Source organism: Trachemys scripta, chromosome 4 (genome assembly GCF_013100865.1).
Source record: "Trachemys scripta elegans isolate TJP31775 chromosome 4, CAS_Tse_1.0, whole genome shotgun sequence".
Classification (NCBI taxonomy): domain Eukaryota; kingdom Metazoa; phylum Chordata; order Testudines; family Emydidae; genus Trachemys; species Trachemys scripta.
In genome coordinates this window covers 8,586,434-8,599,186 of record NC_048301.1, presented here as the reverse complement: position 1 = coordinate 8,599,186, position 12,753 = coordinate 8,586,434, and the positions used below count along the sequence as shown (strand labels likewise).

Sequence of the window (12,753 nt, the reverse complement as noted above, 5' to 3'; positions counted from 1 at the left end):
CAGTTCCCAGGGCGCGCACACACACACCCAGTCCCCGCGCAGGGCACACACACACACACCCCCCTTACCTCTGCGAAGTAGAGGTTGAGGAGGCAGAGGCCGGCGAAGAGCAGGCAGCCCGGCGAGCAGAAGAGCAGCCAGTGCGGGAAGGGCTGGCGCCGCAGCGGGGCGGCCCGCCGGGAGTTCTGCAGGTAGCAGGAGAAGAGCACGGTGCGGAGCGCTGCCCACAGCAGGCAGAGGAAGAGGCCGAGCGGGCGGTAGCTCAGCCGCTTCTCCCCGTAGCAGAGGAGCAGCCAGAGCTGCAGGTAGGCGAAGAGGAAGAGGGAGGCGTACAGGGCGGTGTGCAGCACCGTCAGCCCCAGCTCCACGGGGTAGGGGATGGCGGGCATGGCCCCGGCGGGGGGGGCAGAGACGGTCCCGCTCATGGGGGGAGGGGAGCGGGCTGCAATGGGATAAAACGGGGGGGTAAAAACCAGGGGCGGGGAAAATCCCCCCCACACCACTCACAACAACGGCTAAAAAACCCATGCAACAAAAGAGAGCCCGCGCCTGCCCCCTCTCTCCGCCCGCCCGCCCCGCTGCAGCGCTCCCTCGCTTCGAAAACAACTCTCGGCTGGAGACGATCAGCTGAGCCAGATTATTTGAGGCGCTCGCTCCGGACAGCAGACTTTTCTCATTGGCTGCCGCCGGGCCCGCCCGCGCCGTTTCCTTCTGCCCTTCCCGGTGGCTGCTGGGCCTGTCAGTCAGAGCCGGGCCGCCCACCGCGGTCACTCCGGGCTCGGCTTTGTTCTTGGGTTGCCGCCGCCGCCCGACTCGGTTTCCTACCTCCCTCTGGCCGCCTGTGTTGTTCTCCCGGCTCAGCGAGCGCCCGCCGTTCGCTCCGCCCTCCCGAGCCGCAGCCCCGCGCTGCCTGGGACTGGGATCAGCTGCGCAGAGAGGCCTGTGCGGGCGGGCGAGTGTGTGTTGGGGGGGACAGGAGCGGCGCAGATCTGCGGGGAGGCAGCGGAGAGATCCCCATGGCGATAGCGGACCTCACAAATCCCCATTATTAGGGCTAGCTGGTGACATCGCTATAGGGGTGGCTCCGTGATCCTCATTGCTATAGGGGAGCTCAGAGATCCCCACTGCTATAGGGGAGCTCAGAGATCCCCACTGCTATAGGGGAGCTTAGAGAGCCTCATCGCATAGGAGAGCTCAGAGATCCCCACTGCTATAGGGGAGCTTAGAGATCCCCACTGCTATAGGGGAGCTTAGAGAGCCCNCCCCACTGCTATAGGGGAGCTTAGAGATCCCCACTGCTATAGGGGAGCTCAGAGATCCCCACTGCTATAGGGGAGCTCGGAGATCCCCACTGCTATAGGGGTGGCTCAGAGAGCCCCACTGCTATAGGGGAGCTCAGAGATCCCCACTGCTATAGGGGAGCTTAGAGAGCCCCACTGCTATAGGGGTGGCTCAGAGAGCCCCACTGCTATAGGGGAGCTTAGAGAGCCTCATCGCTATAGGGGAGCTCAGAGATCCCCACTGCTATAGGGGAGCTCAGAGATCCCCATTGCTATAGGTAATACCTAGATCTCCAGCACGGTAAGGTTTAGCTTGGCCTGGGTCTTTCAGCGCTAACTGTGGAGCAGCACCCGTGTCCTCCTGCTATCAAGGGTGAGCCCTGTTACCTGCCCGCCGGAGGCATCCAGTCCCACCACTCTTCATAAGAAAGGCCTAGGGACACACAGGAGAGGAGGTAACGCGGGGCTGATGTGATCCCATCCCACCAGTGCCAGAGGAGGGACGGATGGAGAACTTCACGCCACTGTCCTCGGGGCCAAAAATGGTGTCCGAAACACACGGTAGCGCCTGCCAGGTGAGTGAGGCCCCAAAGCCATCCTGGGGTGTGCTCCATTTGATCTATTCACAGTGCAGGGCTTTCCACAGACTCCAGCGGGAGGGTCCCTAAGGCCAGGCCGGATGAGCAGACAGAGGGGGCAGGAGGCAATGTGTAGACAAGCCAGCTTCAGTCCTTGACTAGGAGTAGAAATTGTTTCTGTTCAAAAACATGCATCAGTGAACAGGGCCTTTGCACTTGACTGTAAGCAGATGAGACAACATTGGCTCCTGCAGCCTTTGCAACCCAAACCATGCTGCAGGGTGCTGACTTGAGAAGTGAGAACCTGAAAGTGAAAGTGAAACCCAAGTGAAAGTGTCCTGAGGGCTATTTCCTTTGTCCCAGCTGCCTGGGAGACGCAGACAGCACTGGCGGGGGAGGGGGAGAAGTAAATTAGATTTTAAACAATTCTAGTCATTTAAAGTGGGGTTGGTAACAGAGGAGAGGGGATAGGATACCCCCTAGAGATTCCCCTACACTAGGGTTACCATACGTCCGGATTTTCCCGGACATGTCCGGCTTTTTGGTCCTCAAATCCCCGCCTGGGAGGAAATTCCAAAAAGCCGGACATATCCATGAAAATAGGGAGGGGTCGTAGGGCTTGGGTCCGGGCTGGAGCTGATGGGTATGGCGGTGCTCGGCCGCCAGCTGGTGCCGCTCAGCTAGGGCCGGGGCCGGGCCAGAGTCGCTCCGCCGGAATTGGGGCCCGAGCCGAGCTGGGCCGGAGCCGCTGGGACCCGGGCCGGAGCCTCTCGGCCGGAGCCCGAGCCGAGCTGGAGTCGCCGGGGCTGGGGCCGGAGCCGCCGGGGCCGGGGCGGGCTGGAGCCACTCGACGGGCCAGAACCGGGGACTTTGGGGAAGGGGCGGAGTTGGGGCAGGGCCGGGGCGGAGTTGGGGCAGGGAAGGGGTGGAGTTAGGCCGGGGCCCCGTGGAGTGTCCTCCTTTTATTTTATTAAAATATGGTAACCCTACCCTACACAAAGGGACAAGTTCAGCTGGCTTAAGGGCTTATGTGCCCCCTGGAAATGATCAAAGCAGCTGGAGCGCTTGTATATCTTCTAATTCCCTGTGCGTGTAGTTTTGCTTTTCCATTGATTTAAAACCAGTAGGAGGTTAAACAAGAGACACAGAGATTCCTGGAAAGAGTCGATGTAGAACCCCAGTGTAAATGTCTAACAGTAATAATAATAATATTGTGTAGCCTTTACAGAGTGTTGGATGGGCCTGATTCTCCAATGCCTTAGGTGTAAAACACATCCATGCAAAGTGCCAGCCTTCTGATTGGGTAGCATTTCACACCCATTCCTGATTGAGCTGCATGTTCAAAGGGCTGTAGACACGTAATCTCACAACACTCCCATCAAACTGAGGCAGAGAACTGAAGGGACATGCAAAAGGCCATGCTGGGGGTCAGTGGCAGATCCAAGATTAAAACTTGGAGCTTCTTCACTCTCACTCCATGCACTTTCCTCTAAACGCTGCGGTCTTGGGACACAACCAGTTAACTGGGTGATGCAAACAATACAGTGACATTGATATATTTGTATTTATATTCAACAAAGAAAAACAATTCGGCATCAGCTCTTGTTGAGTAACTGCATAAATCTCCCTAAGGCGGCTGATGTCTTTCCTCCGTTAACTCCTCCCTGTTGATGAGTCCCTCCTCCATCCTAGGAGGATGGGCAGCTCTTTGGGGCTTGGTTGTCTGATCTGAACCGGGAGGTGCCTAGCTCAGTGTTGGGAGCTCAGTCAGAGTGAGTGTGTGTATCCTGTCTACCATTCTGTTAGCAGACAATTTACTGTGGCAGTGTTGTCTTATTACTCCCACTCCTTGAATGGGCAGCATGCAAGTTCTATTGCTGGCCAAAGCATCCATGATTTATTGCTTCAGATATAGTTTAGGTGAAGACAATATTACCTTCAGCTCCGTTTTGAGCATTGACTGCAGAGGGATTGCTTACCATGAGCAGGAGCTGAATATCTATAAAGGCTGTAGAATAATTACAGATGCCACAATGAAACTACACAGCCAATCCACTTACCAGAGTGCTTGCATTCCCTGTTTCAAAGCAGATGAAACATTAATAAACACTATGTACAAATAGTCTTCTTTAGCCAGAGCATTTTAAGAAATATACACTGCAACCAAAAACCAGCCAGTGAAGAGTGCGGAAGGCAGTATGTTCTAATGGGTAGAGCATTGGGCTAGACATCAGAGACCTGGGTTCTAATCCTGACCGTGGGGAAATCATTTCACCTCTGTGTGTTCCTCTTCGCACCCTTTGTTTTGTAAGCTCTGTGGGGGCAGGGGCTGTTTTACTATGTACAGCGCCTTGTTCAGTGGGCCCTCGTCTTAGTTCTATGGGGGTTCTACTGCAATACAAATAATAAAGTAACAAATCAGCAGGTTGCAGACAGCATATGCAGGCCAAGATTTTCCAGTGTGACTAGTGGTCACCGTTTTTGGGTGTCCAACTGAAGACACCTATGGGGCCTGATTTTCAGGGGTGTGTGTGTGTGTGTGTGTGTTAAGCTGGGCGGGGGGGGGGGGGGGAAATCAACCCGTCCCAAACCACTAATCGCTTTTGGAAATCTTGATCACAATCAATCACATCCCAAGCTGGAGCTGGGACTGGAACCCTTTTTGTAAACATGGGTCATTCCAGTCTGAACGAAAGGAAAATTGTAAATTGCATTTCGAGTGGAGACACAACTCATTAGCTCTTGCCAGCTCTTGTTTATATTTGGAATAAATACTATGGGCCAGATTCCACCCTTAGCTATACACCACAAGCCCCACTGAAATCAACAATATACGAGTGTTGGTATCAGAACATAAGAATGGCTACACTGGGTCAGACCAAAGGTCCATCTAGCCCAGTATCCTGTCTTCCGACAGTGGCCAATGCCAGGTGCCCCAGAGGGAATGAACAGAACAGGGAATCAAGTGATCCATCCCCTTTCGCTCATTCCCAGCTTCTGGCAAACAGAGGCTAGGGACACCATCCCTGCCCATCCTGGCTAATAGCCATTGATGGATCTATCCTCCATGAATTTATCTAGTTCTTTTTTGAACCCTGTTATAGTCTTGGCCTTCACAACATACTCTGGCAAGGAGTTCCACAGGTTGACTGTGCGTTGTGTGAAAAAATACTTCCTTTTATTTGTTTTAAACCTGTTGCCTATTAATTTCATTTGGTGACCCCTAATTCTTGTGTTATGAGAAGGAGTAAACAACATTTCCTTATTTACTTTCTCCACACCAGTCTTGTTTTTATAGACCTCCATCATACCCCCCTTAGTCATCTCTTTTCCAAGCTGAAAAGTCCCAGTCTTATTAATCTCTCCTCATTCGGCAGCTGTTCTATACCCCTAATCATTTTTGTTGCCTTTTTCTGAATCTTTTCCAATTCCCACATATCTTTTTTGAGATGGGGCGACCACATCTGCACATAACCCCAAGGTCAAAACACAATATATAGGTGTGATAAATGAAGGGGGGGGTATAGCTCCCTTTTATGGACACCCAGCCAGCCAGTAGCTATAAAATCACTCTTAGTAGCTGTTCTCTAATTGCTCTACCTATAAAGGGTTAAAAAGTCTCACTTCAATGTATAGGTAAAAGGAAGTGAGTGGGCACCTGGCCAAAAGAGCCAATGGGGAGGCTAGAACTTTTTAAAATTGAAACAAAGACGCCCCTTTTGTCTGTCTGTTCTCCCGGAGAGAGGTGGACTGGGCAACAGCTATGCTGTAAGAAGTTTGAGGCCAGGTATGAAAAATCCTCGGTATCATACCTAGAAACTACTCATTTGAAACCCCAGCTATGTAAGTAGATCAGGAAATGTCTAGGAAGACGCGATTAGGTTTATCCTTTTTTATTTCTTTATGGCTTGTAGACCCCTCTGTGCTAACCCCAGATGCTTTTGTTTTGCTTGTAACCTTTAAGGTGGACCTCAAGAAAGCTATTCTTGGTGCTTAATCCTTGTAGTTGCTCTTTTAAAATCTAGCAATAGTCTGAGTTCCCAGATGTATTTTCTTTTTTTTAATTAATACAATTTACCTTTTTAAAGAACAGAATTGGATTTTTGTGTCTTAAAAGGTTTGTGCACCTGTTGTTTAATTAGCTGGTGGCAACAGCGGATTTCCTTTTTTTTTTTTTCTTCTCAGCTCTTCCCCGGGGTGGGGTGGGGTGAAAGAGCTTGAGGGTACCCCACGGAATTCCCAACTGTGCCTTCCTGGGCTCTCAAAGGGGTTCTGCACTTCGGTGGTGGCAGCATCTACCAATCCAAGGTCAGAGAAAAGATGTAACCTTGGGAGTTTAATACCAGCCTGGAATGGCCAGTATTAATTTTTAGAATCCTTGTGGGCCCCCACCTTCTCGAAGTGCCAGAGTGGGGAATCAGCCTTGACAATAGTATCTGGACCTGTTCTGCAGGACAAGTGACAGAAAGGAACAGATTCATACCCATAAATATGCCCTCCAAATATATAATTACCTCTTGTGACTCAAGTGAATAATCAGTATTCTGGGTCTTGTGGGTTATTTCTGTTAGGAGGAGAAATTGATGGAGTCAGGTATGTCCACGATGCAGTCCTGTTTATTTACAAGAATGTACCAAGGACTGTTTCCCTGAACACACCAGGAATCAAACAGCTGGAGACAATTTCTTTGCTTATAGTTCCAAGCCTCTTTCCAGCCAGTACTCTGCCCACAAAGCTCTCTCTTGCTCTTTGCTTTTTCCTAGGTTCACACTACAAAGTGCTTATCTGTCGGTCTCTGAGGCTTCCTTGCTGCAGTCTGTGTGCATCTGTGGTGTTTCTGCTCCTTCTCTCACACACAGATCTCCCTCCAAGAATACCTTGACCCCTGTATTTGCATTCAAACCCCTCCACCCACATAGCTCAGATTCCTGGCCAGCTTTGCGCATGGCCTGTCTTTTGAGTGGCGGCTTCTATTGGTTCAGCTATCTATTGTAGAAAGAAGCTTGATTGTTTTTACACTTATCCTCAAAGAAGAGGCAGCTCTTCTACCTACTAGCTTCAAATGAGGTTTCACTCAGCCCCCAGCAAAACAATATACATTATTCACACACACACACACACACACACACACACACACACACACACACACACTTGCTTACTTAACGGAACATGATTAAGGTTGCAAAGTCAAGCACTCAAAAGTTAGGAAATGCCAGAACAAAGCTTACCCGTGAAATCTTAATTTGGCCTGCTTGTGCATATGCATTATGATACAGTCTTTAGTTACAGGATCACATACGGTTTTCTCCACAGGACCTCTGCCTCATTCAGTGCACAGGATGGACGGTGCTCAGTTAATCAGTAGCTGTTCAATACTTTGTTTTCTCCTTGCTGTTCAATGAGTGGCCCCCAGTCTCTTTTACTGTCCACTATTCAGTCCCTGCTTTGAAGGCAGAATTATTTATTTCCTCATGGGTTTTTCTAGGATGCTCATTACTCTAGTATCCGAGTGTTTCCCAAACATTAATTAATCTATCTTCACAAAACCCCTGTGAGGTACGGGGGTATTAAACCCATTTTACAACTGGGGAACAGAGAAATCAAGGTCAAAAGTGTTCGCTAATTTTGGGTGCTCAGTTTGAGATTCCTAGGACCTGATTTTTTCAGAGTACTTAGCATTGCAGAGCTAATGTTCAAAGTAGAGCTGTCAAGCAATTAAAAAATTAATCACGATTAATTGTGTGATTAATCGCACTGTTAAACAATAATAGAATACTATTTATTTAAATATTTTTGGATGTTTTCTATATTTTCAAATATATTGATTTCAATTACAACACAGAATACAAAGTATACAGAGCTCATTTTATATTTATTTTTGATTATAAGTATTTGCACTGTAAAAAAAAAAAAGAAATAGTCTTTTTCAATTCACCTGATATAAGTTCTGTAGTGCATCTCTTTATCATGAAAGTTGAACTTAAATGTAGGATTATGTACAAAAACACTGCATTCGAAAATAAAACAGTGTAAAATTTTAGAGTCTGCAAGTCCACTCAGTCCTACTTCTTGTTCAGCCATTCACTAAGGCAAACAAGTTTGTTTACATTTGCAGGAGATAATGCTGCCTGCTTCTTGTTTACAATGTCACCTGAAAGTGAGAACAGGCATTCTCATGGCACTGTTGTAGCTCGCATCACAAGATATTTACATGCCAGATGCGCTAAAGATTCATATGTCCCTTCATGGAGTCTGGTGGCACCTTAAAGACTAACAGATTTATTTGGGCATAATGCCCAAATAAATCTGTTAGTCTTTAAGGTGCCACCAGACTCCTTGTTGTTTTTGTAGATACAGACTAACACGGCTACCCCCTGATATATGTCCGTTCATGCTTCAACCATCATTCCAGAGGACATGTGTCCATGCTGATGATGGGTTCTTTTCAATAACAATCCAAAGCAGTACGGACCGACGTATGTTCATTTTCATTATCTGAGTCAGATGCCACCAGCAGAAGGTTGATTTTCTTTTTTGGTGGTTTGGGTTTAGGGTGACCAGACAGCAAATGTGAAAAATCGAGACGGGGGTGGGGGGGTAATAGGAGCCTATATAAGAAAAAGACCCCAAAATCAGGACATCTGGTCACCCTATTCAGATTCTGTAGTTTCCACATCGGAGTGTTGCTCTTTTAAGACTTCTGAAAGCATGTGTCACACCTCAACCCTCTCAGATTTTGGAAGGCACTTCAGATTCTTAAACCTTGGGTCGATGTTGTAGCTATCTTTAGAAATCTCACATTGGTACCTTCTTTGCATTTTGTCAAATCTGTAGTGAAAGTGTTCTTAAAATGAACATATGCTGGGTCATCATCCGAGACTGCTATAACATGAAATATATGGCAGAATGCGGGTAAAACAGAAAAGGAGACATACAATTCTCCCCCAAGGGGTTCAGTCACAAATTTAATTAACGCACTATTTTTTTAATGAGCGTCATCTCCATGGAAGCATGTCCTCTGGAAAGGTGGCCGAAGCATGAAGGGACATACGAATGTTTAGATGTCTGCCACGTAAATATCTTGCAATGCCAGCTACAAAAGTGCCAAGCAAATGCCTGTTCTCACTTTCTGGTAACATTGTAAATAAGAAGAGGCAGGGCCGGCTTCAGGAAGTGCGGGGCCTGATTCGAACAGTTTCGATGGGGCCCCGGCAGGGATGACTTAACAAAACACGTAAAAAAAACCACGAGGCTTGTACTCACCGGGCCGCGTTCCTAGTCTTTGGCGGAGGGTCCTTCACTCGCTCCGGGTCTTCGGCGGCACTGAAGGACTTACCGCCAAAGTGCCGCCAAAGACCCGGAGCGAGTGAAGGACCCGCCGCCAAAGACCCGGAGCGCCACCGGGTGAGTAAAAATTAAAAAGGCGCCTCTAGCCAGGGAAGGGATTCTCTGCCACTTGCCCCCCACTCTGGGCGGCCCTGTCACTGGGTGCGGGGCCCTCTTAGGCGCGGGGCCCGATTCGGGGGAATTGGTGGAATTGGCCTAAAGCCGGCCCTGAGAAGAGGGCAACAGTATCTCCTGCAAATGTGAACAAACTTGTTTGTCTGAGCAATTGGCTGAACAAGAAGTAGGACCGAGTGGATTTGTAGGCTCTAAAGTTTTATATCATTTTGTTTTTGAGTGTAGTTATGTAACAAAAAAAATCTACATTTGTAAGTTGCACTTTCATGACAAAGGGATTGCACTACAGTACTTGTATGAGGTGAATTGAAAAATACTGTTTCTTTTGTTTATCATTTTTTACAGTGCAAATATTTGTAATAAAAAAGTATATACACTTTGTATCCTGTGTTGTAATTGAAATCAATATAGATATGAAAATGTAGAAAAACATCCAAAATACTTATTAAATTTCAGTTGTATTTTACTGTTTAACAGTGCGATTAAAACTGCAATTAATTAATTAATTTTTTGGAGTTAATTGCGATTAATCAACAGCCCTAGTTCAAAGCACATCTTCCAGTGATTTCAGTTGTAGCTGTGAGTGCTCAGCACGTCTGTATATCAGACCCCAGGGCCTCAAGTCAAGAACTCAGAAAATGAGGATCACACAATGAGGTAGGGTCCTTCAGACAACAGCCTCCTTCACTGAAGAGCCTGATTCATCCCCAGAGCAGGTCCAGCCTGTGCACTGAGTGAGGCGAGGGTCCTGTGGAAACAAGTAGTATGTGGTCATGTCATTAAAGATAGTGTCATAATGCACAGGGGGAATTAAGGTTGCCCTGGCAACCTAAATTCTGGCATATTCTAACTTTTGAGTGCACGACTCTGCAACCTTACTAATGTGTTTAACAAGTTTTTTGTGTGTCATATCTCAGGTTTGTCTAAAAAACAAACTAAAAATCCCAGAAATTCCATCATGTGGCATCACATTGAAATGTGCATGGTCGGAACCTTTAGATCTACTGTACAGATCCATGCCACCTGAGCTAAAGTAGTTAGTGACAGCAGTAGTAGGTTGTCATCCTCTGTGAGGACCAGCACTCGCTGGGGATGGAACACTTTGCCAGTGAGGTTCACAGATATTTGCTGACAGCAGAGGAATGGTGAGACTCGGGAATCTTCCATTCCAGGCTATGGAAAGGTGTGTTCTTTTGTGGGCATGGACTTTTCTGCCCATTCCCCACAAACTTGGCCCCTTCTGCCTGGTCCCAATCCTAGAGTCACTCTTCTGGATTCCCCATCCCAATCTCAGTCTCCCCTTACCCTCCACTCTTACTTCTGCACTCCTTGCCCAACCAGCCCCAGTTCCACCCTTCCCCCACTCACTTTCTCACTCTGCCCCCCCTACGACATTCCTCATCCAAAAGGCTCCCCCAGTCTCCCTTCCTGGACTCCTCATCCAATCTCAGTGCTTCCCCCCCTTCTAGCTCCTTGTCCTAATCGCCTCCTTCCCCTCACCTCCTTCCCTTGTCCTACTGGTTCCCAGACCCACTCTCCATGCTCAGCTAGGTCTAATCTCCTCCCCAGCTTCTTGTTTGATCTCAGTCTCCCCACACCCACTGGCTCCCAGTTCCCCCCTCCTTGGCTCCCAGTCCCAGTCTCTCCCTTGCTCCCATTCCTGGTCTTCTTACCCAGCCATTCCCAGTCCTCCTGCCCTCTTGTCCCCACTCTCTTTGCCCAACCAGTCCCAGTTCCACCCCCCTGATTTGTGTCTGTCCCCATCCTAGCGCCCAGTTGTCCTCCTGTGACGGTATGCTACTCACCACTGCAGCGCTGCCTACTGGCTGTCCTGGGGATTAGCTCTGCTAGCCAGCGGGCCTTCTTCTGGTGATGTCTCACTGCCGCCGCCACTTCTGCTCCTGGACCCGTGTCGTTCCAAGGACCACAACGTCCTCTTCAGGACACAGCCCGTCAGCTGTCCAGCTGTCCCCTAGTGGCAACTGCAGCCCAATGTCTGGCCACTTCCTCAGTGGCACCCCATTACTCCAGACCCTGGCCCAGGGACCCTGTAGATGGCCATCACTTGCTGCGTCCCCTCCGACTCCTCAGTAGATTTCCCTGGGACACTTCCCCATGGCCCCAGCACCCTCTTTGCCCTTGCCTCAGGGCCTCAGCCTGCAGATCCCTCCAGCCCACCAGGAGCTGCCTTTAGCTCCCAGGGTCTCTACCCGCAGCACGGGTCGGTCCAGGGTGCTTATTACCCTCCGCCTGCAAGGCAGCCCAACCACCTCCCTCCTCAAGCTCCAGGGAATGACTGAAGCTGCTCTCTGCTCTGCAGCCTTTCTTATATGGACCAGCCTGGCCCTAATAGGCTGCTCCTCACAGCCCCTCTCCAATTGGCTGCCTCCTGCGCAACCTCCCTAGGTCTCTATTAACCCCTTATGGGCCAGTGTGGGGCAGATGCCCCATCACACACCCCTGGATTCCCAGTTCCAGCCTTTCTCTCTGGACTCATCCAGTCTCAGTGCCCCCCTCAGCTCTTTGTCCCAGTCTCTTTGCCCTGCCAGTCCCAATTTTCCTCCCACATCCCAGCTCTTCCTCAGACCTGTCTCCCTTCTCCCTCTCCCTCCTTCCCACTGGTTCCTAATCCCAGTCTCCCCCCAGCTCCTCATCTTATCTCAGTCTCCCTGTTCACCTACCGGCTCCCAGCCATCACCCTCCATTTCCCTCCCTGGTTCCCAGTCCTAGTCTTCTGTTTCCAACTTGTCTCTGTCTCCCATTTGGCTCCCAGTCGTGTCCTTACCCAGGCCCAGTCTCCCAACTCAACTCCCAGTATCAGGTTCTCCCTCCCTCCCCCTGCCGCCTTTGGAGCGCCACAGGTGGAAGCGCTGGAGAAGTTGGGGGGGCCACCGACACCTGGCCCCTGGCTCCGCCCGTGCTCCGCCCCCGTTCTGCCCTGAGGCCCCGCTCCTGCTCCGCTTCTTCCCCTGGGTCTCTGCCCATGTTGCACCTCGTCTGGCCCCCACTCTACCTCTTCCCCGGAGGCCCCCCTGCCTGCCGCTCGCTCCTCTCCACCTCAGGGGAGGGGACGGAGAAGCATGAGTGGTGGGCAAGAGGGCCTGGGGGGGGAGAGGCATGAGTGGCGGGCGAGGGGGCCTGGGGGAGGGAGGGAGAGGAGCAAGCAGCGAGCAAGGGGGTCTCGGGGGAGGGGACTGAGAGACACGAGTGGTAGGCGAGAGGAGCTGGGGGGGGAGAGGCACGAGTGGTGGGCAAGGGGGCCTGGGGGAGGGGGGGAGAGGAGCAAGCAGCGGCCAAGGGGGTCTCGGGGGAGGGGGTGGAGAGGCACAAGCAGCCATTTGGGAATAACAACAAAGAGTCTGGTGGCACCTTAAAGACTAACAGATTTATTTGGGCATAAGCTTTCGTGAGTAAAAACCTCACTTCTTCGGATG

The 12,753-nt window shown here is 50.2% G+C and overlaps 2 protein-coding genes across 2 annotated transcripts in view; one reads left to right on the top strand and one right to left on the bottom strand.

Moving 5' to 3' along the window:
* The window catches only part of GPR137C (G protein-coupled receptor 137C), a 30,081-nt gene extending 29,345 nt beyond the window's left edge, over window positions 1–736 (bottom strand). The window contains exon 1 of the mRNA XM_034767591.1: window positions 69–736. Within this exon, the coding sequence (XP_034623482.1) occupies window positions 69–425 (357 nt within the window). The 5' untranslated portion in view covers window positions 426–736. The remainder of the gene's footprint in view (window positions 1–68) is intronic.
* TXNDC16 (thioredoxin domain containing 16) overlaps window positions 177–12,753 on the top strand; it is a 78,716-nt gene continuing 66,139 nt past the window's right edge. Inside the window, exons 1-2 of the mRNA XM_034767592.1 lie at window positions 177–305; window positions 1,612–1,855. The gene's annotated coding sequence lies outside the window, so the exon portion shown is untranslated. The remainder of the gene's footprint in view (window positions 306–1,611; window positions 1,856–12,753) is intronic.